This window comes from Myxocyprinus asiaticus, chromosome 1 (genome assembly GCF_019703515.2).
Source record: "Myxocyprinus asiaticus isolate MX2 ecotype Aquarium Trade chromosome 1, UBuf_Myxa_2, whole genome shotgun sequence".
Lineage (NCBI taxonomy): Eukaryota > Metazoa > Chordata > Actinopteri > Cypriniformes > Catostomidae > Myxocyprinus > Myxocyprinus asiaticus.
This window is the reverse complement of record NC_059344.1, coordinates 18,431,411-18,457,012: the sequence shown is the minus strand read 5'-3', so window position 1 is coordinate 18,457,012 and position 25,602 is coordinate 18,431,411. Positions and strand designations below refer to the sequence as shown.

The 25,602-nt window shown below is 40.6% G+C and overlaps 1 protein-coding gene across 4 annotated transcripts in view; it reads right to left on the bottom strand.

The window, feature by feature from the left end:
- gigyf1a (GRB10 interacting GYF protein 1a) overlaps positions 1–25,602 on the bottom strand; it is a 56,013-nt gene that overhangs the window by 16,816 nt on the left and 13,595 nt on the right. For 2 of the 4 annotated variants that reach the window (XM_051707971.1, XM_051707961.1), the window contains exons 5-21: positions 23,577–23,672; positions 23,282–23,396; positions 21,501–21,609; positions 21,103–21,296; positions 20,473–20,699; positions 20,277–20,394; positions 18,937–19,116; positions 18,689–18,825; positions 17,334–17,493; positions 17,000–17,214; positions 16,596–16,699; positions 16,407–16,507; positions 16,239–16,309; positions 16,029–16,154; positions 12,278–12,466; positions 12,026–12,195; positions 3,287–3,447 (exon numbers count right to left, since the gene is read on the bottom strand). In XM_051707971.1, the coding sequence (XP_051563931.1) occupies positions 3,287–3,447; positions 12,026–12,195; positions 12,278–12,466; positions 16,029–16,154; positions 16,239–16,309; positions 16,407–16,507; positions 16,596–16,699; positions 17,000–17,214; positions 17,334–17,493; positions 18,689–18,825; positions 18,937–19,116; positions 20,277–20,394; positions 20,473–20,699; positions 21,103–21,296; positions 21,501–21,609; positions 23,282–23,396; positions 23,577–23,672 (2,473 nt within the window). The remainder of the gene's footprint in view (positions 1–3,286; positions 3,448–12,025; positions 12,196–12,277; positions 12,467–16,028; positions 16,155–16,238; positions 16,310–16,406; positions 16,508–16,595; positions 16,700–16,999; positions 17,215–17,333; positions 17,494–18,688; positions 18,826–18,936; positions 19,117–20,276; positions 20,395–20,472; positions 20,700–21,102; positions 21,297–21,500; positions 21,610–23,281; positions 23,397–23,576; positions 23,673–25,602) is intronic. The other 2 variants (XM_051707981.1, XM_051707988.1) reach the window with 2 other exon arrangements.

Genomic DNA, 25,602 nt, shown 5'->3' with positions numbered 1-25,602 from the left:
GATGAGCCAAAACATTATGACCACTCACAGGTGAAGTGAATAATGTTGATCATCTCCTAACAAGGCCACATGTCAAGGTCTGGGTAGATCATATGGCAAACGAACAATCAATTCTCGTAGTCAACGTAATGAATGCAGGAGAAATGGGCAGGAGTAAAGACCTGAGCGACTTTGATAAAGGCCAAATTTTTATGGCCAGACAACTGGGTCAGAGCATCTCTGAAACAGCAAGTCTTGTGGGGTGCTCCCAGTCAGCAGTGGTGAGTACCTACCGACAGTGGTCCGAGGAGGGACAAACCACAATCTGGCGACAGGTTGTTGGGCACTCAAGGCTCATTGATGCGTGAGGGCAACGATGGATATCCCGTCTGGTCCGAACCTACAGAAGGTCTACTGTGGCACAAGTCACAGAAAATTTTAATAATGGTTATGGGAGGAATGTCACAACACAGCGCATTGCCCTGGCCTCCAAATTCCCCAGATCTCAATCTGATTGAGCATCTGTGAGATGTGCTGGACCAACAAGCTGATCCACAGCGGCACCACCTCGCAACTTACAGAACTTGAAGGATTTGCTGCTAATGTCTTGGTGCCAGATACCACAGGACACCTTCAGGGGTCTGATAGAGCCCATGCCTCGGCGGGTCGCGCTGTTTTGGTGACACAGAGCACCAACAGCATATCAGGTAGGTGGTCAATGTTTTGGCTCATCAGTGTATAGCAACAAGATGTAAACAATATGCGTGTTAACATGATTTCAGTGTGATAAAATCTCTTACATGACTTTTCTGTGTACAGATAAATCCCATTTTAGAACTTTATTGCCATGACGATGCAATACCCTGTAATCCTATTAAATGATTATTTATTCAACTTTACAGCTCAAATAATACATGAGTTTTTACTGAAGAATTAATGTGTGCTTTTATAAGTTATACATTTTTGTTTATTTTTTTTTAAAAGAGATATGGGGCAAAATATTTTTTTGTGGAAGTACAATTATGCAATAAATGCTTTCAACGGAGCTTAATTTGTATTAAAACTGGATTATTCCTTTAAAGAAATAGTGCATGAAAAAAAAAAAATGATCCCACTCTCGTGAACCTAAAATAATTATGTCAAACCCTGCAGCGGCATATATGATTTGAGAGCATGAATTTCCATGAATAATTTCGATCTTTGAATAAAGCGCACAAATCGTTTGGACTACTTTTCTGATAACTGGTGCGTAACAATTCACGGATGGCAAAGGAGGAAGCTGGGACCGGCTTGACACCACACGCAGACATTTCTTGCATATACACTTTTCAGTGTCACACAATTAGGGATGTGCACTATAACTAATTTGAATGTCGTTTAAACGGAAGTTTTGTAACCGACTAGTCTAAAGAGAAACCAACCTTCAGAAAACAGTATAAAAAAAAAACGTTTTTATGGGACCCATTTAAAATACTTAATCTATTCCAAATCCGATGCTAAATTCTACTGAAAAGGGGCATTTATCTGCGACGTGCTCACCTTGAATTTTGATCATTGTACATTAAATACAGAACATGACACGCATTCACTGAATCAACATTAGCGAATATTTAATAGACATATTTATTGAAAACAATTGAATGAATAGTGCAGGATCAATGGAATAACCCTAAAAGCCTGTTCTAAATGGAAATCACCAAGTAAAAGTTACTTAACATATTAAAACAGTCAGGACATTGTTGAAAATAATTAACAGGTAGACTAAGCCAAATCTATGAGAGAGAAAACAAATGCGCTGAAAAGTCACACATATTTCACGACATGCAGTCGTGCATTAACCATTGATCTAATATGACAGCTGTTCGGTAAAGAACGTCAACCAATAACAGTTACGATGTAAAAAATAAATAACAAAAGTAGCTATAGGATGGAAAAAATAGGCCTGTGATGTAGCCTACAATAAACCTAATGTATTCGAAACATGAGGTGCACACAGAATAAAATATAGTTTAACATGTTAAGCAGTCGGCACCTCTTTGAAAATAGCCTTCTTAATCAGCAGATTAAAAAAATGACATACCTAGTCTAAAATAGTTATTTCTAGGCTACTTACTCAAAAGCATACATTTTTGATGAGTAAAATTAACACTTCGACATGGTCCGGTGAAAGACGGGACTTGACTCACCTGAGGCGGCTATCCTGTGCTTGAAAAACCCGGCTTGGCGGAAAAATAACATCCAAGCATGCACAGATGTAAAGAAGACTCAAATGTGAAAACATCCATAGGGACTTTCAAACGTTTGGAAAGCCGATTCCCGCACCACCGAAGTGATTTCATTACTACTTGGCTGAGTTTGCTTGTCTAGCGAGAGGACATTTTCCTGTGCGCGAGAGGGAAGCAGCACGCGCAGCCTGAGGTGAAATTACACTCTGTATCTGCTCCAGATATCCTCTTTTTTTTAAAATAATATTTGTATTATTCTATTTAAAATATGTAACATTAATATGACAGTAATTTAAGTGCAGCCTCTGTAAAAATATAAAGCCAAACGTAAATGTGTAAAAATTATGATCAGTTTAATGGGGGGAAATATTAACCGACTAGCAATTCCAGTGTCAACTAGCAGCATCAGAACCGTTTAGTCCGTTTAGTCTCGCACATCCCTACACACAATAAGGCTTTTCAGCCGAAACATTCACTGCACGTGCTGCTTTTCATCAGACACGTTCAAGACAAAGCCACACACAAACACCGCTTATGCGTCTCTCTCTCTCCGTCTGCTGCTGTCTCCTCTCCACAAATACTCCCACCACCCTCACTGGAACGCGAGACCAGTGTGGTACACAGGTGGAACTGATTCACCACTTATTTTCCCGGCCTCGCTCTGCCCAGACGCCGCTCGGCCCTGCCCTGCTCGCCATATGGAGCTTCACCATCCACTTTCAATGTATGTAAAAGAGCTGCTCAGACATTCTGCTTAACATCTCCTTTTGTGTTTCACAGAAGATAGAAAACAATACAGAAATGGAATTACATGAGGTTGAGTAAATGACGAAATTTACACTTTTGGGTGAATTCGTTTTTTTTAAATCCAGGCTTCCACTGTTAGTTTATTACCTGTAAACATATTTGCATTTCTTATTTGTGAAAGACAAGTCAACATTATTGGCTGTGAAAACTGACAGCACAGCAGTACAGGGTCAATTATTTAACCCAGAATATTGTTTTAATAGAAAGTGATCAGAAAGATTAAGGTAGATGCTTGCAGAGCATGAGAGAGAGAGAGATATCTCTATGTATCTTACCATCCTGTGAAGAGGAGGAGTTATTGGCAGAGGTGTTGAGTGCATGCAGCATCTGTTCACACCAGGTAGTGAAGCCATCCTGAGACTTCATCCCCTGCAGGAGCTTCAACAGCCGCTCCTCTTCCTCAGTGTGCTTACGGCCCCTCATCAGGTATTGCTCACTGCAGAACCACACACATGAACAGCACAGGTTGAACACACACTCCGAACAAGACTCATGCACTTGTGAAAGGTTCAGTATGTGTACCAGCCAGAGCATGTGAGTGGAGCGGTGACATTCCGCACAATAACCCGCTTCATGCGTTTGCGCTCTGCTCAACCACTCAGAGCCCAAGCGGACGCTCCGCTCAAGTACCGCTCAAGCTAACCGGTAAAAAAGTTAGCTCAAATCCCACTCCGACATGAAATTTCTCAGTAGTATAATGGTTTCCAGGCACGTACACAGGGTGGTGGCTACATTGCTACAAGTAGCTGTCCCTTTGCCCACATGCGCTGAGGTGCCCCTCTGTGTGAAATATAGGCTAGGCTATAGGCCAACATTTATTAAATTATCAAATGATTAGTAATGTACACATGTGAAATTATGTGATTGTATTGTTGTGTTTTAGTATATAAAATCTCGCTGTTTATTTTGTAATGGTTTACAATGGCTGTTAGATAATCGGGTCTACCAGAACTTCGTTAACATTTGTAATCAGTCAAATATTTCTCTGTTAGCACATATGCCACTGACCATCTTCAAATAATGCCTCAACACTTTTTTCCTCAGTTCTAATTACCTTTATTTAATTTACACAAGTCAACAAACATGCCTTTACAAGTGATAAAACATATGTGCGGTGGCGTGGAAACTCATTCACGCTTTTCAATTTAAACTGGTTCTGTGTCCCAACCGACCCAGTAAAACACAATCTTTTCAATTTTAAAGTTTGTTCGAGTTGTTTATGGTAATAATGAAAGCATGGATTGGTATCAGGAAGACAGGCAGAAGTAAAATTCATAAGTTGGCTAAGGTGTATGTAAACTTCTGACTTCAACTGTAATTGTTCTTCAGTTGTCTCCACGGAATGATTATTAGGCTACTGTACATTTGATACATTAATAGGTTACTGATTTAATGATAATCAGTATTTAATCAGACTTTAGGTCTGTAAATTAAAATGAGCAATTTCTCATCCTAATTTTGTGTTCAGCTGTAAAGGGCGTATTAAGTTAAGTTATCCGGAAATGAGCAGTGAATGTTTTTCTCTTTTTCAGTATTTTTGCTTTATTAATATTCCGTACAATTTTATATGTAGGAACTGTATGCAGTCTAAAAGGACTGTGGTTAATTATATAATAATTAATATATTAGTAGATACCATGTGCCCCCTTTGTTTTTCCTTGATATGTTTAAAGCAGCATAAAGTGAATCTGGACTTTATATTTGTGTCAAAAGTTCATGTGGTGTGCATGCACTCTTTATATGTACAGCAGAGTTTAACCATGGATTTAACAAATAAAAATATTCGTCCTGCATAAAGTGAGATTTTGTCCAATATACTGTATATATTAGATTAAATCATGTTTAATGATCCCAAAACAAATAAAAATGATTTAATTGACAAATTACACTACCTTACCTTAAGAAAACTTTTTTTCTAATGTAAAATAATTTGTAGCTTTTTTCTCTGCACATGAATCCAGCAAGCGTTGTCGGAAGATGTTATCCACAACCACTAATCTAGAGTCAGTTTTTTATGTTTCACTTCTCGTTAAGGTGTGGATTTGGCTTTAGGAAACGGACCAGCAGTTATGTGCCACTTTATCCCAGAGCAGAAATCGAAAGCAACAGGCGGTCGATTAAGTGGGATAATTCCATAATTAAATTGTCTATTCGAGAATGGAAATCTTTTCCAATCAAATGCTCAATTGTACAATGAAGGCATGAAAGCAGAATGCTGCGCCTGCAAATTAGGACACACTGATCTTCAAAAACATACATATTTATTAGTTTTGATGCAGGGATTTTTTGAGTGTATTCACCAGGATTCAAGGAAATATGCTTTGCCAATATACAGTATTATTAAGCTTACATATTCAATTGAGGGTGCTCTAACGTTCGCAACCCTGCAGAACCGGGCCTGCATCTAGCTGGCAGCAGCACTGACATGACTGCAAAACAACAAGATACCTTATTATCTACTTGTCTATTAATTTATTATCGAATGGTAGTGTAGCCTATAGCTCACCCTTTGCTGTACTACCATGCTTGCATAGCACATCCTCGTGCTTTCTGGCAATGTGACGTATTCCAAAAGGAATCTTACTCTCAGTCTCTCACTCACCTTCGATTTCCTCGTTCTTAACTTTATATTTTGCATTTATGTAAGCTATAAGGTTTGCAACTTCACTAAAACAATGTTTGAACTCCCTCAGACCTACTGCTTATTTCGCATGTTCCTAAACCAGCATATCACGAAGCGCATTCTGGGTTGAGCAAGCGGCACCGAGCGGCTCGAGCGAGTGGAATCTTCTAAAAAAATTTCACCTGAGATAATTCTGCTCAGGTGGAATTATCACCGATCCGCTCACATGCTCCGATACCGGTACATGTGTTTTTATGCTCTGTGTGGAAATGTTAGAATGATATATCAGCCAGGGAGATTAATCAGGCAGTATTTGGCCATTTGTTCCTTACAAAATTTACCAGTTTAAAAAAAACAAATCCCAGTTAATATTGTGTAAAAAAAAAAAAAAAAGAAAAAAAAAGACCAATGACCAACTTGCCTAGAAATAATACAGAATCTAAAATAGTGCACCCAAATATGAAATTGTTGTCATAATTTATTTACTGTTAAACCTGCATGACTTTCTTATGCAGAACGCAAAAGTAGTTTTAATGAAAATCATGAACCGTCTTTCAATACAATGGCAGTGGATACTAGTGACTCACTTAAAAAGGATAGTTCACCCAAAAATTTAAATTTCTATCCCCGATGTGTGACTTTCTTCTGCTGATCACAAAAAAATATTTCAGCTCTCTTGGTCCATTCAATGCAAGTGTATGGTGGCCAGAACTTGGCAGCTCCAAAATGCACATAAAGGCAGCATAAAAGTAATCCATATGACTCCAGTGGTTTTAATTTCCACTTTCACATTCTTTTTTTTTTTTTTTTTGTGATTTTATCCCTTTTTCTCCCCAATTTGGCATGCCCAATTTCCACTGCTTGCTAGGTCCTCATGGTGGCGCGGTTACCTCAATCTGGGTGTCGGAGGACAAGTCTCAGTTGCCTCCACTTCTGAGATAGTCAGCCCGCGCATCTTGTCACGTGGCTTGCCGTGCATGACACCGCGGAGACTCCTAGCATGTGGAGGCTCATGCTATTCTCCGCGATCCACGCACAATTTACCACGTGCCCCATTGAGTGCAAGAACCACTAATCGTGACCACGAGGAGGTTACCCATGTGACTCTACCCTCCCTAGCAAACGGGCCAATTTGGTTGCTTAGGAGGCCCGGCTGCAGTCACTCAGCACACCCTGCATTCGAACTCGTGACTCCAGGGGAGGTAGTCAGTGTCAATACTCGCTGAGCTACCCAGGCCCCTCTTCTTTTGTTTTTGATGATTCGCATTCATCATGCATATCGCCACCTATTGTTCAGGGAGGAGAATTTATAGTAAAAAAGGTCTTAAATATTGTTCCGTTTTATTCCACCTGACCGCCAGAGACGGTGCTTAAGCACTAGTGGATTATCGCAGCGCCAGCCAGATAGGTCGAGAGATACCAACAAAGTCACTTGGTGATGTAGGTGGAGCTCTGAGGATAAGCCAGAGTAGCTCAGCATTCAGTCTCTTTTGCTTTTTCACCTAATATAGATAGGTCAGTAATTATCATCGCGCAGTCAAGTGCAGTTTACCATACCAGCGAAGCTTCGTCCTCTCAAGCTGTGGCAGCACTTTTCTACGTTTGTGGGACTGTATTTTTCTACTGTTGTGAAGTTTTTCCATCGGTTTGGTAAGTTTTCATCATTTGTGTGGGATTGTTTCGTGTGTTGGTAACACTCTGAGCCTCAGGAACTATCTGGTGGTTGGTGTTTACCACTGTGAAAAGTTATGGTTCTCCGCTAACTGAACTATTTATCTGCTGATTGTTTAATTCAAGAAGCAATCACAGTGGATCAGTAACACTGTAAGCCTCACGGTACAATCCGGTGGCGAGTGTTTTTTTGATCGGTGGATATTATCCTCTTATTCTTACCTTATGGTTTTATCCGAAGGGGTTGACGGCATATTAGTCCGATTACGGCTTACAGTGCTCTTCCTACCAGCTTTCCACAGAGCTGTGGGATGTGTCCAAATGTCCTTCTTCCTGACGATGGGTATGATATCTGCCCATCATAATCGGGAGTTCAGGATTTAAAAGATGCTCTCACAGACCCATGTTTGCACTGCAGGCTCCGTCCTGCCGAGTTGATTTAAATCATCCATTACACTCGCGCAGCACAAGCTAACTCCCCAGCGCACTCAAAAAACACCACGCTACAGCAGCAGGCACCCCCCCCAACAAGAAGTTTGCGGCTAAAAGCGGCCATTTGACTGATCATTTTCTAAAACAGTTGCTGATCTCCCTTTTGAAATGTCAGAAATAAAGTGTCTCCTTCAATCGCTTCAACCCGTCCTTCAAGCATCGGCGGTAGAAATTACACCAGAGTATGAGCAGGGTTCAAATCAATGAACTGGTTTCCGAAAAAGGAACAATCTCACACATGATTTGGATTTTAATGCTTTGTCTACATGTGCTTCCAACTCATTTTTCCATGATTGTGTGGAGTTGGATGATGTTACTGTGAACTCTTGGCCTCAGAATGTTCCTGTCGGTGATTTAACAGTGGCAGATTGTTCTAGTGGAGGTTTTGTTCATTCATCAGTGAATGCTCCATCCTCTTCTGATGACACTCTGGCTGTACTCCAGATGGCAGTGGCCTGGCTGGACCTTGGTAAGACACCTGCCCAGTCCATTCTTTTGTTATACCACCATGTAAGGATTTCATGGCTGAATTTTCTACTACATTTACGGGTTTGAGTGCCCCCAAACAGTGTTCAAGGACTGTTCATACTCTAGCATCTATGGATGAAGCTGATTCCATTGGTGTGGGACATGCACCGGAGATAGTAACGGCTTTGGTGGTGTCTCCTGACGAGGTAATGTGTGCTGTCCTATTGCACAATGTGGACGTATGGAAAAAGGCATACGAGTCAATTGCCTACATAACCCGAGTGGAGAACACTATCTGTCAGTTACTCCTTGTTACCACCAGCACATTGGAGTCAGCGAACACTGATCCCTCTGTTCAGCAGTTCTGCAAACTGCTCTACAGGCCATGGGTGAGTTGGGTACTTTGTCAGCTACACTTCTGACAGCCTGCCGTCAGGTGTGGCTTGCCCAGACGAGGCTGCCTGAAGAACGTTTGAGGACTTTGCGGGGCCTGCCAATTGTTCCAGGGCAATTGCTGGCGTCCTCTGCAGCTGATCTCAGTAAGTTGTTATATTTGCCAGCTTTGCTTACACTGTTGTCATCTTATTTTGTGCATTGTTTTCTTCTGTAAGGGGATTTTTGACCAACTACTCACTAAATTTGGAAGATCGCGGCTATGTTAAGTAAAATGGTGGGATTCTAACCCCAATATCAATAATATTATATGCTATGGCAAAAATCCAAATACAACCATCTGCTACACCAATGTTAATAATGATTCCACTGTAACAGTTTACAGAACTTAGCAGGTTAAGCCATAGTTCATTCAATAAAATTTAATTACATCGTCTTTAGCGTAGATGTCGTCTCTGACAATCTTGTTTAGCAATGTAATAACAATGGATTGCATTAATCCGTATGTATAATTATGTCCTCAAAAATAAGAGTAAAAGCTGTAAAAAAAAAAAAAAGCTGTTTGTACACACTGTGATGCACCATGTTTATGTTTGAGGTAGTCACGTGAAACTATCACGTAGACAGTAACCCGTTACATCACTGTTCGGCTCTCAGGTCAGTGGAAAAGCACAGCCAGTTTACGATAGGCTCCAGATTGTCCCGGCCGTGAACCACAGGCTCAGCATGAGAACCGTCGCAATTTTGGTGAAAGAGGGCTATCTGTCACAGGCTCAGACATGCAGCATTATGCAGCTCCTTGCTCGTTTCCGGCTGGGAACGAGACTACCATACGGAGTGCTGCTTCAGCTTACAGGGATGCTGAGACCTCAGACCTCTCCAGCGGTGGAACAACAGTTTGCATTTGAGCCCCACCAGATATAGTCATCGGATGATTGTTGTTTCAAACCATTGCATTCAGGCATTGACACTATAGACCTAATGGGAGTTTCCGACAACAGGTGTGCACCTAGGTATCATTCCCTCTCGGAGGCAAGTACTCACGACCGATGCTTCCCTCAAGGGATGGGGGGCAATGCGGAATCAAAGAGGCGTATGCGGCCATTGGACTCCGGACCAGTTCACGGACCACATCAACCGGCTAGAACTACGTGCGGTTTACCTAGCTCTACAATATTTCCTACCAGTGCTGGCAGGCTGCCACATGCTTGTTTGGTCTGACAATACCTCGACAGTGTTCCATCTCAAACATCTGGGTGGCACAAAGTCCCTCAGGTCCTTACTTCTCACTCACAAGATTCTCACCTGATCGTTTCCCCAGCTTGCAACGTTGAGGGTGGTTCACCTTCCAGGGTCAAGCAATCAGGTAGCGGATGCTCTCATCAGAAATCTTCTGCATCCAGGGAAATGGAGGCATCACCCAGATGTAGTGCAGAGCATCTGGCAGCGGTTTAGGAAAGCAGAAGTAGATCTTTTTGCTTCAGCCCTTTTCTACTCACTGTCACTTGTGGTTTTCAAGGACAGAGACATTCAGTCTGTTGGGACAGGATGAACAGTCTTACAAATGGCCAAACTGCCTACTTTATGCGTTTCCTCGTTTGTGGGAGACAGTACACAGGATCTCCAGCCAGGCCTTGGTTCCCCCTACTCTTGAAATTCTTGGTGGGCAGTCCGTGGTAGCTTCCCCTCAGGAGGGATCTCCTCTCACAGCTGGACGGTGGTGTTTGGCACCCAGACCCAGCCCACCTGCAGCTTTGGGTTTGGCCTCTGGGTCCAGCCCTCTTCTAACTGATTGTAAACCTGCTGTTGTTCACACTATTGCTAGTACTAGATTTGCCTCAACGCATCAGCTCTACGCCTCGTGTTGGAATCTCTTCTCTTCATGGTGCAGAGACCCTTGGGGTTGATCCTATGAACTGTGAGGTTCCAAGGGTTTTAGGTTTCTTGCAGCATCTTTTGGATGCAGGCAAGGCAGCCTCCACATTGAAGGTATATGTTGCGGCCATTTCTGCTTATGTTCCTGTTAAGTGGTTCTTCCCATGGTTCCCATACTCTTGTTGGCAGTTTTTTAAAGGGTGCAAGGTGTTTAAGGCCAGCCCACAATCCCCATTTTCTGGTGTGGGATTTGTCACTTGTGCTTTACTTCCTCTGCTCAACCCAGTTCGAGCCTTTACAGAATAGTGACCTTAAGTGGACATCCTTGAAAATTGCTTTTCTGTTGGCTATCGCTTCAGCTAAACAAGTTGGAGAGCTGCATTCATTGTCTTTTAGTGATTTATGCATGCGTTGGTTGCTGAATGGATCTGGAGTTATCCTTCAGCCCAACCAATCTTTTCTTCCAAAAGTCCTTTGTCCTCCGTTTGTAAATCAGAATCTATAGACTATAATAAATGTATAATAAAACTATAGATCTGGCTGCGTTTCAGTGTTCATCTCAGTCTGATGATCTTAGGGCTCACCCTTTGTGTCCTGCGCGATGAGTCATCCACTAGTGCTTAAGCACAGCCTCTGGCAGACAGGAGGAATGAAACAGAATGCTAGTTACAAATGTAATTGTGGTTTTGTGATTTCTGGATGACCGGCAGAGTTCTTGGTCACTCGGAATGCGTGAGAAAGGCGTACCGAGACTGAATGCTGAGCTACTGTGGCTTATCATCCTCAGAGCTCCGCCTACGTCATCAAGAGACTTTGTTGGTATATTCTCGACCTATCTGGCTGGCGCTGCGATAATCCGGAATTCACAGAACCAGTTATATTCATAACTAGCGTTCTGTTTCTCACCCAAACCTACAGTATCATATCACTTCAGAAAACATGGATGTAACCACTGAAGTCTTATGGATTACTTTTTTGCTGTCTTTATATGGTTTTTGGAGCTTCAAAGTTCTGGCCACCATTTACTTGCATTGTGAGGACCTACAGAGTTGAAATGTTCTTCTAAAAATCTTCTTTTGTGTACTGCAGAAGAAAGAAAGTCATACACATCTAGGATGACATGAGGGTGAGTAAATAAGAGAATTTTCATTTTTGGGTGAACTATCCCCTTAAAGCTTAAAAATGGATCATAAAAGTAGTCAGTTCGACTTCTGAAGGCATAAGTTTTGGTGGAAAACAACCCAAAGTAATTTTTGGTGAAAATATTCATATCCAATGCACGTTCCAGAGTGCAAAAGAGAAGATCGTTCACAGTGACTCAAGTCTTCATGCCAGAACTTCCACTGTTTAGCTCTAAAACTTGTTTAGGTGAACTATTCCTTTAAATTATATTTTGAATCGTACATTTTGTAATGTGGACTTCCGAAGCCCATCAACCACTAATAACTTCGTCCCATATCAGTATGACCACTAGCGTGTAGCGTGGCTTTACCTCAGTGAGGGACTGCTACGGCTGTTCTTCAGCCCCATGTTGTTGCGGAGAGCACTCTGGTTCTTGAGGGCCTCATCCCAGATGCCCATCCCTCCTCCTGAGGGGCTGCCACCGCCACCCACCTTTCCATCCAAAGGTCCGGCTCCCCACATTGCAGAAGCATCTCCCCACTGCGGAGAGATGTTCATATTGCATTTAACTTGTTTTTTAGGATTGCCTTTGGCATTCAAAACACTGATGTTTGTGTCTTACCCTCTGCTGTTGCTGGACTCTGTGCTGCTGTTTGTGCATTCTCTCAGCCTCCTGCTGGACCTCTAGGAGGTTGAGGGGCTTGGTCTGCTTCCCCAGCCCAGAGATAGCTCCTCCACTCCAGCTGGACACGGAGCCTGACGACCCCTGACGCGGAACCTGCTGAAGCAGTTTCATCAGCAACTCCTGCTGCTGTGAAAGAAAGATTTAGAGAGAGCAAATTAAATAAAAGACAGCGAGTGTGTTAGAGAGAGAAAATATTGCAAATATGCCATAAACACAGAGTGCCTACACTTTTTGGATAGAGATTATAGAAAAAAATATTTATAAGGATTGCATTAATCTACGTTACATTTACATCGATACATTTGGCAGACGCTTTCATCCAAAGAGACTTCAAGTGCATTCAAGCTATACAGTACATTTTATCAGCATGCATGTTCCTTGGGAATCAAATCCATGAACTTGGAATTGCTAGGACCATGCACTACAAGTTGAGCTACACGAACTATTATGGCAATTAGTTATTTTAGAGCTACATAACTAGAAAAAAATATATTCAAAAGAAATGTCCATGGTTTTCTCATGACTGTTTAAGGTTTTAATTATTTCTGTGACGCTTCTGGGCCTAGAAATCACAATTTAAAAAGGTCATGACATGAGAAATAAAATTTTCCTTGCTTTTTTCACATAAGAGGTCATTGTACTATAAAAACACACCGAGTTTCAGAACTCAAAACTTCCACCTCATTGCAAAAAGAGCATTTGTTGAAACCAAGCTGTCAAAACGACTCGTTCTCTACTTCCTCCACATTCTGATGTCACACTGTGGTAGACATTTGCATCTGACCGCCTCCACATCAACACCTACTTTACCTTATTACTTCAGTAACCCTGCCTAGCTGTGGTGAGCAGTGAGATGGCAAGTAGAGAGCAGGAGAGTCAATCATAACAATGGGCGTTTATTGTCAAGTCTTAAAGGAGAACCAGCACCAAAACAGACCGTTTCTAACAGAGGGTCAGAATGAAGGTGGAAAATTATCTTTGGTGTTAAAAACTTTCATAATACTATAAGTGAACCTCAAGGAACGTATGATAAAAAATGCGTGTCATGACTCATTTAAAATTTCCTGATATTTCCAGGTTTTCCATGTCTTTGGCAACCCTGAAATAAACAACTACACAACCAAAAATAAACACATCCAATGTTAGCAAAAAATCGTATATGCTCTTGCAAGAAAAAAAGAACAAAGTTGCTCAATTATTTAAAGGGAGAGTACAGCAAAAAAATGAAAATTCTCTCACCATTTACTCACCCTCATGCCATCCCAGATGTGTATGACTTACTTTCTTCTGTACAACACAAACAAAGATTTTTAGAGTATTTCAGCTCTGTTGGTCCATTCAATGCAAGTGAATGGGTGACAACATTTTGAAGGCTTCAAAAAGCACATAAAGGCAGCATAAAAGTAATCCATAAGACTCCAGTGGTTAAATCCATATCTTCTGAAGTAATATAATAGGTGTGGGTGAGAAACAGATCAATATTTAACAGAGGTGTATAGTAACGAATTACAAATACTTTGTTACTGTACTTAAGTAATTTTTATTCATATTTGTACTTTGAGTATACATATTTCTTTAGACTTTTACTTCACTAAATTTTGAAGAGAAAATGAATACTTTTACTCCGATAAATTTCTCCAGACCCTTTCGTTACTTTTGCTACTGAACACAGCAAAAAAATAACAAGCTGTACGTGTAAATTGCATGCAGATTGGCGTTAATGATGTCTAATTCATGAAAGAATCAATTGAGTCGAATCTTTTCAATATGATTCAATTGAACCGATCAAAACGATTCAAAAAGTGGTCTGAATGATTTGTTTAATGAATCACAAATCTGAATCAAAATCACAAGAGAAGCGCTCGTTGGACAACGATTGTTCTGTCTGTCTGCTCTGGGGAAGACAAATTAATTTGATACGTTTAGGCTTAAACATTATTAAAGCTGTGAAATAATGTGTTATCAGTCTCCTGCCTTTCCAGGAGACCTGTTAATATGAAAGTCAATCAAATGTGTTTAGCTTTTACATTTAACCAAGATGCGATGTGAATGAATAATTACCAGCGCTCACGAAAATGTCTAACAACATTTATTTTTAAAAAACTAGGGTGTTCTGGGTTGTTTCTTAAATATTCTCTTTGCTTTTTAGCACATTGATGCTACAGAATGTGGTTACTAGGGTGTTCTAGATGGTTGCTGGGGCATGCTATACAGTTGTCAAGGTGCTATACAGTTGTCAAGGTACTCTTCTGTGTGTTTTAGAGCATTGCTTCCATATGTGGTTGCCAGACTGTTACTATGCTGTTGCCAAGATGTTTTCTGTGTTTGTAGCACATTGCTATGCAGTTACAAGGGTGTTCTGGGTGGTTGCTTATTGGCCCAAATGAAAAGAGCCAAACCCCACAAGTCTCTGTTCTGGTCACTAAAAATGACTCAAGTCCCTCCTTCAAAGTTCCAATTTTTATGGACTTTTTTTTCTTCAATCATACTGTATGTCTTATCCACATATGTTTAACACAATGAATATAAACATTATTTCAGCTATGTTGTGGATTAAACTGCATTCAAATCCTTCTGGGATGTTCGTACTTTCAAGGTCAGAATTTGTCATTGTGATGTAATGAGCGTTCAAGTGACAGAATTGGCCCGTTTCGCAATTTTTTTTTTTCACTTTCTGAAAAAGCAGGAAGCTTTTTTTTAGCACCAATGCAACAACATGTTTGGTGTGTCTTATTTTATCATTGTTGTGTGGCCATATACCATACTGATGGGCAATGCTATTTTGTTGCACAAGCCTATCACCTCATATAAACTAGCTAAATTAGTTTTTTTTTGGTCAATATTTATTCTGCATCAATAGCACAAAATATATTACTTCTAAACTGTAGTGTCACCAATTTGCTAGATTTTTGAATGTTGTTCATGTTGTTTACTTTAATATTTTGCACAAGATGAGTGCATGACTGATTGATCAGAGCAGTTCATGAGTTAACTCCTCCTAATATAAACTCCAGTACGGCACCGCCAATCAAATAAATCCCATTGCCATGGGATTAACTAGCTGTTCCATAATTTATGCAATTTACTTGTACTTTTGATAAGTAAATTTAATATCAGTTACTTTAATACTTTTACATAGGTATTTTTCTTATATTAACTTGTTAACTTTTACTTGAGTCATTGTTCAAGCAATCTTTACTTTTACTTAAGCATGACAACTGGATACTTTATATGACACTGATATTTAAGTACTTTTTAGCTAGAAATTCATCTCCATGCCCAGTAGGGGCCAATATGTGAATCACAAAAACACAAAAAGAAAGTGAAAGTGGAGATTGACTGAGCAAGGAGGAGAATTTATAGTAAAAAAAGGACTTAAATATTGATCTGTTTCTCACCCACACCTATCACATCGCTTCTGTAGACATGGATTAAACCGCTGGAGTTTTATGGATTACTTTTATGCTGCTTTTATGTGATTTTTGGAGCTTCAAAATGTTGGCACCCATTCACTTGCATTGTATGGACCAAAAGAGCTGAGAAATTCTTAAAATCAAAAAAAAAAAAAAAACCTTCAGCAGATGAAACAAAGTCATACACATCTGGGATGGCATAAGAGTTAGTAAATGATGAGAGAATTTTCATTTTTGGGTGAACTGTCCCTTTAAATCGGCAGACTGTGGCACACCTGCTTGCGCCTGTAAAGCTCCTCTTCCTCTCTCCTTTTCTGATCCTCTCGCCTTTTTTCATCTCTCCGTTTCCTTTCCTCTTCCTCACGCTTGGCCCTGAGTTCAGCTTCTCTCCTCTCATGTAGCTGAGACACACAAACAATAAATAAGAACAGGCGTGTTCGAGTTCAGTCCATTTCCTTACATCACCACCAGAGGGCGGCTCTCACCTTCTGAAGCTGTTCTAGAATTGGACCCTGAGTTGAAGAATTCATTAAGTCCCAAAGACTGGCCTCACCACCTGCTCATGGAAAACAGAGAGAGGGAGAGAGTAATATCAGGATACTGAAGGAGTGAGCATGTCACAGAAAGAAAAATGAAAGGATGACTGTGTGCACCTGCTGGCTGTGAAGCTGAGGTATGCATGTCCCACATGGACCCTGTATCTGGCACTGACATCGACCTGTTCATTGAAGGCATCATACTCTGCTCTCCACATCTAAATGCGCAAATGGAGAGTTATAACGCAGCAATACATATGGAATGTACATACTGATGCAGCAAAAATTCAACAAATGCACACCCACCTGTTGATGAGCTGAAACAGCTGCTGTTGCTGGAGTTGCTGGTAAAGAGCTGAAGCAGCAGCTAATTCCTGTTGCTTCTTCAACCGCTCTTGATCCATATTACCCTGATAGAGTGAGAGAGAGAGAGAGAGAGAGAGAGAAAGAGATCAGACCCACACATTTAACCACGACAGATCAGAGACCAGACAAACACACATACAATCTTAAGTAAGATCAGACAGACAATCACACACACACATACCACATGTACACAGATACAAGCCTACACCTGACGACACACACATGCAAACAACCTGATTACCATATTAACCATATCTTAATTAACAGAAGAAAATCTCCCCCAAACACAAATAACCCAGAAGAACATAAACCCCCAACATTCACCCTTCCACCCAGAGACTCACGGTTGCCCCCCGGGGTGGTTGAGGGCGAAGTAGGGCTTGATTCCTCACCAGGAGGGGGGGAGGGGAGGGGCCAGGGGCAAATGGCACACGCCCCCACATCTTAATGACTTCCCCCAGTGGCTGAAATCCCTCATCACAACCACGCTTCACAAGCAGGTTCATGGTGAAATACCCTGCCTGAAACCATTCACACATCTCCATTGTACTGAATGGACCTGAGAGAAAGCAGGCAAAAGACAGTGGGAATTACTGAAAGAGAAGACACACATGGGCTATATTTAGAGCAATACTGCATGAGCTAGCCTCGTGCGAGAGAGAATGTGTGTGTGTGTACCCTGAATCTCTCCTTGCGTATCTTTATAAAACCATTTCATGGCGGAGTCATGGGAGAGAGGAAGGGCAGAAGCTGTGTTTCTGCTCTCCTGAAGAGTCTGGGTGAAACACTCTTCCTCGAGAGAAGTGTCCTGTAGCGCTGCCACCATCTTCTCTGCCTCCTACACACAAACACACAAAAAAAGTGATCACAACAATATCATTTATCTAGAGGGGGAATATTGTACACTTTTGCTGCATTTACTAAATCCATTTATAATCTTAGTTCAGGTTTCCAGTACCAAAAAACAGTCATAATCTAATTTTACATGACCATTTTCAACCTTCTTTCTGACCCTGAGAATTAAACATGTGGTTTTGCTATGGCACATTTAAGACCTCTATATGCAAATTACCTGCATATCTCGTGCCTATCGCCACCTACTGGGCAGGGAGAATTTGCAGTAAAAAAAGAACTAAAATATTGATCTGTTTCTTACCCACACCTATCAAATTACTTCTGAAGACATGGATTTAACCACTGGAGTCGTATAGATTACTTTTATGCTGCCTTTATGTGCTTTTTGGAGATTCAAAGTTCTGGTCACTATTTACTTGCATTGCGAGGACCAACAGAGCAGAGATATTCTTCTAAAAAAATTTGTTTTTCTTTTCTGCTGAAGAAAAAGTCATACACATCTGGGATGGCATGATGGGTGACTAAATGATGAGAGAATTGTAATTTTTTGGTGAACTATCCCTTTAACACCGCATTCATATATAAATGTGGAATATAATGGGGCTTTCACACTAGCAGTTTAGTCCAAAATAGAGCATGAAAAATTGGTAATATGAAAGCCTTTTTGCGGACCAGGGAGCGGACATTGTACCAAACCCGAGATTACCTGTAGGAGGTGGTCCGAGTTCGGTTGCAAGGGAACTGTGGCACGGTTTCGCATGAATAAGAAAGCCAGCTGTACTCAAGTGCGAACTTGTTCAAGAAGTAAAATAACTTTTCGCCATTACTGCCGATTTAAGCATGATGACATCATGAGTTGCATAAAAACACACATACCGGGAAAAGCACCGGGGTATCTGAATGAGTCTGAAACCAGACCAACGCTGCAGGGGGCGCCAGGAACAATTGCACTCGGATTCAGACCACATCAAAAAGTGTCAATAAAACTTAGATCATGTCTACATAGTGCACTCTATATAAAAAAAAAGCAAGGAACATTCCATGATATGTCCCCTTTAATTAAATACTGTAAATAAAAGTTATTTCACTATTTTTCTTTCAGCCATAACACTCATAACACTCAGTGGACCTGCATTGTTGTTCTTTGTTCAATCTTTCTTCATTGTTCTGTGCTGTACCTGTTGCAGGTGCTTCATGCCCTCATCATCCTCAATGTCACCCCCCAGTAGTGGGAGGTCAGTAGCAGCAGAGGAAGAGGAGGGAGGCGATGAAGGCAGACTGCAGGAGGCACTGGGGCTCAAATCTAACATGGCCTCTGATAACACAAAAATAAATATGTTTTATTAAATCAAAAAAGGTACACTATAGGTACATACAGCTAGTGGGATGTTGTCAAGAGGTAGCATTAGAGTGTTGTAATCTTTACCTTCAGTCGGTAGTTTATTGGGTATGGAGGGGGCAGGCTGAGGCTCCTCCAGGCCAGAGGGGGCAGCAGAGGACACAACCTCAGGGAGAGGTGCAGGAAGAGGAGGAGGAAGAGAGGGGGGAGGGGAAGGAGAGACAGGCTTCATTTCAGTTTCAGACACAGAAGCAGATTCCATCACATCTGTTGAAAGAAAAAGAAAGATAGTGATGAAATGGAAAGAACTACATTAGCTTTAGCTGTTTACTACAAAAGCTGAACCACCTGATTGCTACAATTCATTAAATGAAAAATACACTTTACTGATATTTAAAAAAAAAAAAATACAGGAGCAAATTCACTACATAGTTGTCACTTTTGCGTGCAGTATTTCGACATGAAACCCTGTGTTTTATTCACTAACCTTCCGCAATCCAGATTAAACAGGCACAAAATGCGCTGAAATGGTATTTAAATTAAGTTGTTGTCATTATTTTCTGTGCAAACCTGTCTCCTTTTTATGTAAATCAGGCTTCTTATAGATAGATTTATTCACTAAACTGCTAGTTATTTGCCTGCCACAATAGAGCTGTTCAGGTTGTAGTCCAAAAACCCAGCAGACAATCAGCATTTTTGAACCATGGGTTGCCCTCAGCAATTCCCAATGGGTTATTATGGCAGTTTTAGACATACAAGGAAAATAAGGCCAGTGGTTAAAATTACTTTCACGTTTTGTTCACAAAGTCATACCTTAAACATTAATTTTGAAGCTACTGTGTTTTTAAAAATCCATGTTGCTATCACAATGCTAATTAAATATGCACTAATTTTATTCTCATGGAAGCAGCAATGTCACATGACCAGCTGAATACCACATGCTGCTTGTCTCAGTGACCACCCTGTTATTGGACACTTTCACTCTTGGATTAAATTAATCATGTCTGATAAGAATAGTACATTTCTACAATGGCATCTGTAACTGAAAACTATTGCATTTGAATGATGCTGCATCTACACCACTATTTGTCCAAGTCGACACAAACAATATACTGAGGACACCTTCAAGGACTACAACTAGAAACTATTTAGCTCTGAGACGGGCCACTGTATTAAAATGAGTGGGAGAAATTGAAATGCCCAACGGGTAACAAATGCAAAAAAGAAAGTCCTTTTTAGCATGGTTTAAAATATGTTCTTTGATTGTAATCTTGACGTACCATTTTGGAGATTTAAGTGTTTCCCCATTTAAGTAGACTGGAGCTGCACTTTAATGCTGTTTGTTAAAAAATATAGCTGCCCAGTTGCAGAGATGTTTACATCCTATTTTAGACTACGCATCATATTTTGTCAATATATCGCCTCACCTTTCTCACTTTCTGCACCACTGCCGTTCCCCTTCTCTTGATTAGTACTATCCTCTTCCTCATCCTCCAATCCCTGGAACTCAAAGTCTTCTTCTGGAATGGGGTCTTTTGGGCCCTTCTGTAAAAATAGAAGAAAATTAAAAATACAGAAAATTTTAAATAATAGGTCATTAGAAACTAGAGGTTATCTTCTCACCTTAACAGACATAAATGCTCCTGAGGAATCAAAGGTTCCCATTTCTCCATCTTCCTCATCTGTGCACCACTCTGGCAGACCATCTCTCTCCTCCTCTGCTCCTTCACTTCCTGCTCTCCTTCTACCTCCTTCATTCCCTCCATCCCGGAAGTCAAAGTCAAACTTCTTGCGGCGAACTTCACCCGGACCACTGTGTTCCCGCCAACCAGCTGAGCGAGGACCACCGTCTGGACAGGAGAACGTGACGGGGAAAAAAAGAGAGGGATTTGCAGAGATTAATTTTTTTAAAACTATATAAAATGTCATTACCAATGTTTTTAAATAAGAAACAAAGTTAAAAAAAAAGAATACAGGGCGGCATTTTGTCCATCAAAACTTGATTTGATTGTTAAGTCAACTGTATCATCTTTCCCCTCCCGTGTGGCCTTGGTTACATTGAAAATAGTTTCAGAGGTAGAGAAAGTTATTCTGAATATGAAAAACTTTTTTTCCCTTTACAATTCCATGCACTGATCGACACTTATTTAGAAAGTAAATTGGGTCCATTTTGATTTCATGTTGACTAAGAACAAATGTGTACATGTGTAACCGAACTCATGGCAAGTATATGTGACGTGTCCATGTGTGTACCATCTCTTCGTGTGCCAGTGATTCTCCAGCTGCTTCCAGGCTCTCCCGTGTCCTCCTCTTCCTGCTCCTCTCTCAGCGTGCGCCAGTTGTCGCTGTCAGACCGCATAAACTCCTTTCTCACACCAGGAGCCCCTTCCTCGAAACCGAGTCGCACGCCATCCCTCCGCAGTGGTTTCTCAAAACGCCTCTCGCCTCTGCAGATAAAGAGTGAAAGGCTTAGCAAAGGCAGCTTTTGATTTGACTCTAGGTTTTGTACCATGCCGATAACACAAAGCAGATTTTTGTTTACTGAGATAAACTGAGATCACAACAAGATGCATTAACTTAAATAGGTGGAAAGATGGAAAGAGATAGATTTAAATGTTAAAGAAAGGGGAAAAAAGAAGCTGAGAGAATACCTGTCATCCCAGCTCTGGCTACGATGGATCTCTCGAACACTTCGACCGAATCCACCCTCTCCTTCCTCACTGCTTCTTTGGTAGAATCCTCCCTCTCCTCTTCCTCGCCCTATACACATAATGTGATATACAACACTACATGTCTAAAGTCTGGAGATACCAACTCATTCTTCATTGTTACCATCTTCCTTAAAAGTAATATTCCGGGTCCAATAGAAATGAAGCTCAATCGACAGCATTTGTGGAATAATGTTGATTACCAGAAAAAAATTATTTCGACTCGTCCATTCTTTTCTTTTTTAAATTTTCTCCCCAATTTGAAATGCCCAATTCCCACTACTTACTAGGTCCTCGTGGTGGCACGGTTACTCACTTCAATCCGGGTGGGGGAGGACAAGTCCCAGTTGCCTCCACTTCTGAGACCGTCAATCGGCGCATCTTATCACGTGGCTCGTTGTGCATGACACCGCGGAGACTCACAGCATGTGGAGGCTCATGCTACTCTCCGCGATACACGCACAACTTACCACGCACCCCACTGAGAGCGAGAACCACTAATCGTGACCACGCGGAGGTTACCCCATGTGACTCTACCCTTCCTAGCAACCGGGCCAATTTGGTTGCTTAGGAGACCTGGCTGGAGTCACTCAGCACGCCCTGGTTTCAATCTCGCAACTCCAGGGGTGGTAGTCAGCGTCAATATTTGCTGAGCTACCCAGGCCCCGTCCATCCTTTTCTTTAAAAAAAAAAAAAAAAAAAGAAGCAAAAATCAAGGTTACAGTGAGGCACTTACAATAGAAGTTAATGGGGCCAATTTTTGGAGGGTTTAAAAGGCAGAAATTTGAAGCCTATAATTTTATAAAATTCTGTTAAAACTTGTGTATTATTTGAGCCTTAAAAAAAACAGACGTTTTTGGGTTTTAGGGTTTACGCCGTTATTTCGTCATGGCAGTGAAGTTTTTAATTGGAAATAACACAAAAAGTTAGTAAGCGATTTTATCACATTAAAATCATGTTTACACGCATATTGTTTATGTCTTGTGGCTATAATATTTTGAAACAGAGTATTTTAACGTATATTGATTGGCCCCCATTCACTTCCACAACAGTGCCTCACTGTAACCATGATTTTAGCTTATTTTAAAGAAAAGGACTGACGTGTCAATTATTTTTTGTGGTAATCAACATTGCGCCACAAATGCTGACGACTTGGCTTAACTTATATTGAACCCAGAATATTCCTTTAATTTAGTAATAGTAAAGTCATCAAAACTATGAACTAAACACCAATGGCAGTGTATGAATTATGTTAAACAAAAGAAAACTTTTCTATTTTAGATTCTTTAAGGTAGTTATGAGGTGACAGATGCTAATGGTGCCACAATTGATTCTACAATGAAGAGTAAGATTTTATATTGAATAACAACTTAATTTTCAGTGTTTTTCAAACAAAGTTATCATATGGGTTCAAAAGATTTGGAATATAGCACTCCAGCCCATTCACTTTCATAATTATGTGGAAAAGAGCAGGCAGAACATTCTTAAAAAAATACATCTTTTGTGTTTCACAAAAGAAAAAGAATGTCATACAGATTTAGAATGAAAAAGGCGGGTAAACGATAACAGAATTTCACTTTCAGGTGCACTATTCCTTTAAGCAAAAGGTTAGAGAAAAGGTTAAGATAATGAAAACCATACATTCAGCCAAATGCATACCAACTTTTGACTGGTAATGTGCACTAGTGTTATACACACTTATACACATTAATAGGTTAACTTACCTCGGCCGCCTCGCACGCCGCCTCGGCCTCGGTTCACCCCAGCCGGGACGGCCCCACCCCCTTTACCCATAAGCCTCAGCACAGCCACGCTGTTGACAGACATGGAAAAGTTCCTCTGCAGACAGAGAAAACACATCAGGAATGAAACAAGGACCACGTCAAAAACCACAAGATCTCTACTGATAAAATGATAATAGCGCTAAGGGTGTTTTTATAGGAGAGTGTGAATGACATGCACAGGAGAGTGTTTGTGATGTATGTCAAATCAGTGTGTGTATGTGTGTGTGCGCATTACCTGCTCCTCTTCAGTCAGAGGCAATAGTGCCAGCGGCTGTTGAGGCTCGTCCTGCAGAATAGTAGCAAACTCCTTATCCTGCATTTCTTCAGGGACCTGAAAACACACACAATCCAAGACTATGACTCACTGCACTGTTTCAAATAAATGACTGAAAATGTCAGGTTAACTGGAGAAATACTTACTCGCACTCACTGGACAGAGAAACCTTTTAACAAAAAGTTTTAACATTTGGGCTGTCAGACAGATCAAAGTCAGTTTTAAACTTGCAATATTCTGACACAGAATTCCACAACAAACACTAACTGAGTTCTGATGTTGCAATCAGCTTTGACATTTTGTTGACCACTTTAATGTGCCACTTCCTTTTTTTATGGTTATACTGTAGATTTTTATTTTTCACAATCCTGATACTGGTACTATAGAGGACTTGCTGTGTGAGTGGCTTATAGAAAACCCATTTCAAACACATTAAAAGTTTAATTACACCAAAAACACATGCTCCTCTGCAAAAACAAAACAATTACAAATACATTTAACTAGTTAGGCTAATATAACTTATTATTGATAAATGTTTTTAATGACTACAGGTGCCTTCTTGCTTTATTATTTCATGACTCTAGTCTATTTTTTATTTTATTTTTTGCAACAGAGTTTTGGCTCCACCATTGCCTGTAGAAACCTTCAAGGCTTGCGTCAGTCCAAGTAAGACACATTTTTGACATTTTCAAACCAACCAGTGGAAACATGTATTAAACACTCTCCGTGTTAAACCTCAGGCCATGTGAATGGCACTAAAGATGTTTATTAAGAGACTGCTGCAGGTAAGAGTTTATTGTGGCAGACGAGTAAAGCATTGATTAGACAATATGTTATTGAACATAAGCCTATCATTGGTATAGAGTCCAAAGCAATCCATTTTGCAACTGAATTCGTCAATCTGTCTGAGATAGATTTATTATAAGGGCATTTCAAAGACTGCATCAATGTACATCTGTCAGAAGGATGCTTTGAGCAACTCACTTTGGTTGCATCATAAACACAGCGTTTTTAGGTCATGTCAAGTTAAACAGTTTGAAAGAAAAACACACATCGAGATCCCTGCATTCAGATTTGCGCTCCGTCCAGCTGTGTTTGAACACAAGAACGCGTCCTCATCTTGTGCTGTCACTAGTGTCAAGTAAGCGCGAGTTTGGTTTGTTCTTTGTACAGCTGCGTGTTCAGCTGGAGTTCTGCTTACTGCCCCCTGCTGAAAACTGGTGGTACTTCAAGTTTGAATTACTCCGATGGTAGAAATTATGGTCCGGGGACTTGATTAATTGCGTAATTTTTTTTAAAGCATTATGTTTTATAAAATTAAAATCTTACTAAATTAACGCGTTAAACCAACAGCCCTAGTAATAAGTCACGAGAGGTCATGTTACAGTGATTTTACAAAGGTAAGGGGTGTTCGTAGGCACGCCGTGAAGCATTGTTAAAGCACTGTAACACACAGCCTCTTCATGACTTGTGTCAGTTCAGGTAAGATGCATTTTTTGCATTTTAAATCCAACCAGTGGAAACACGTATTAAATACACTGTGTTAAACCTCAGGCCATCTGAACTCCACTAAAGACATTCATTATGAGACTGGATGAGGTAAGAGCAGTTTACATTTATATTTAGTCATTTAGCAGACACTTTCATCTAAAGCCACTTACAAAATGAGGAACACAATCAATTTGTCATACAAAAGCCAACAATATCCACAGCATCCCACTGCTAAGTTCTATTCGTAGATGGAGAAATACAGAAGTTAGAGCAGAAGACAGACACAGAAGAAAGAAAAAGGTTTTTATATATAAATATAGAATGCAACTGCCTTGTGTTTGTGGACTGATTAAGTGCTTAAGCTACATTAAAATTTAAAAGTCCCGCATTATGCACCAAATCAATTTTTAATTATTTTGGTTGAACTAGGAGTTCAACTACATTTACATGGGAAGTTATAGTGGAACTAATGCTGGGTTTTGCGTTGTTGAACTAC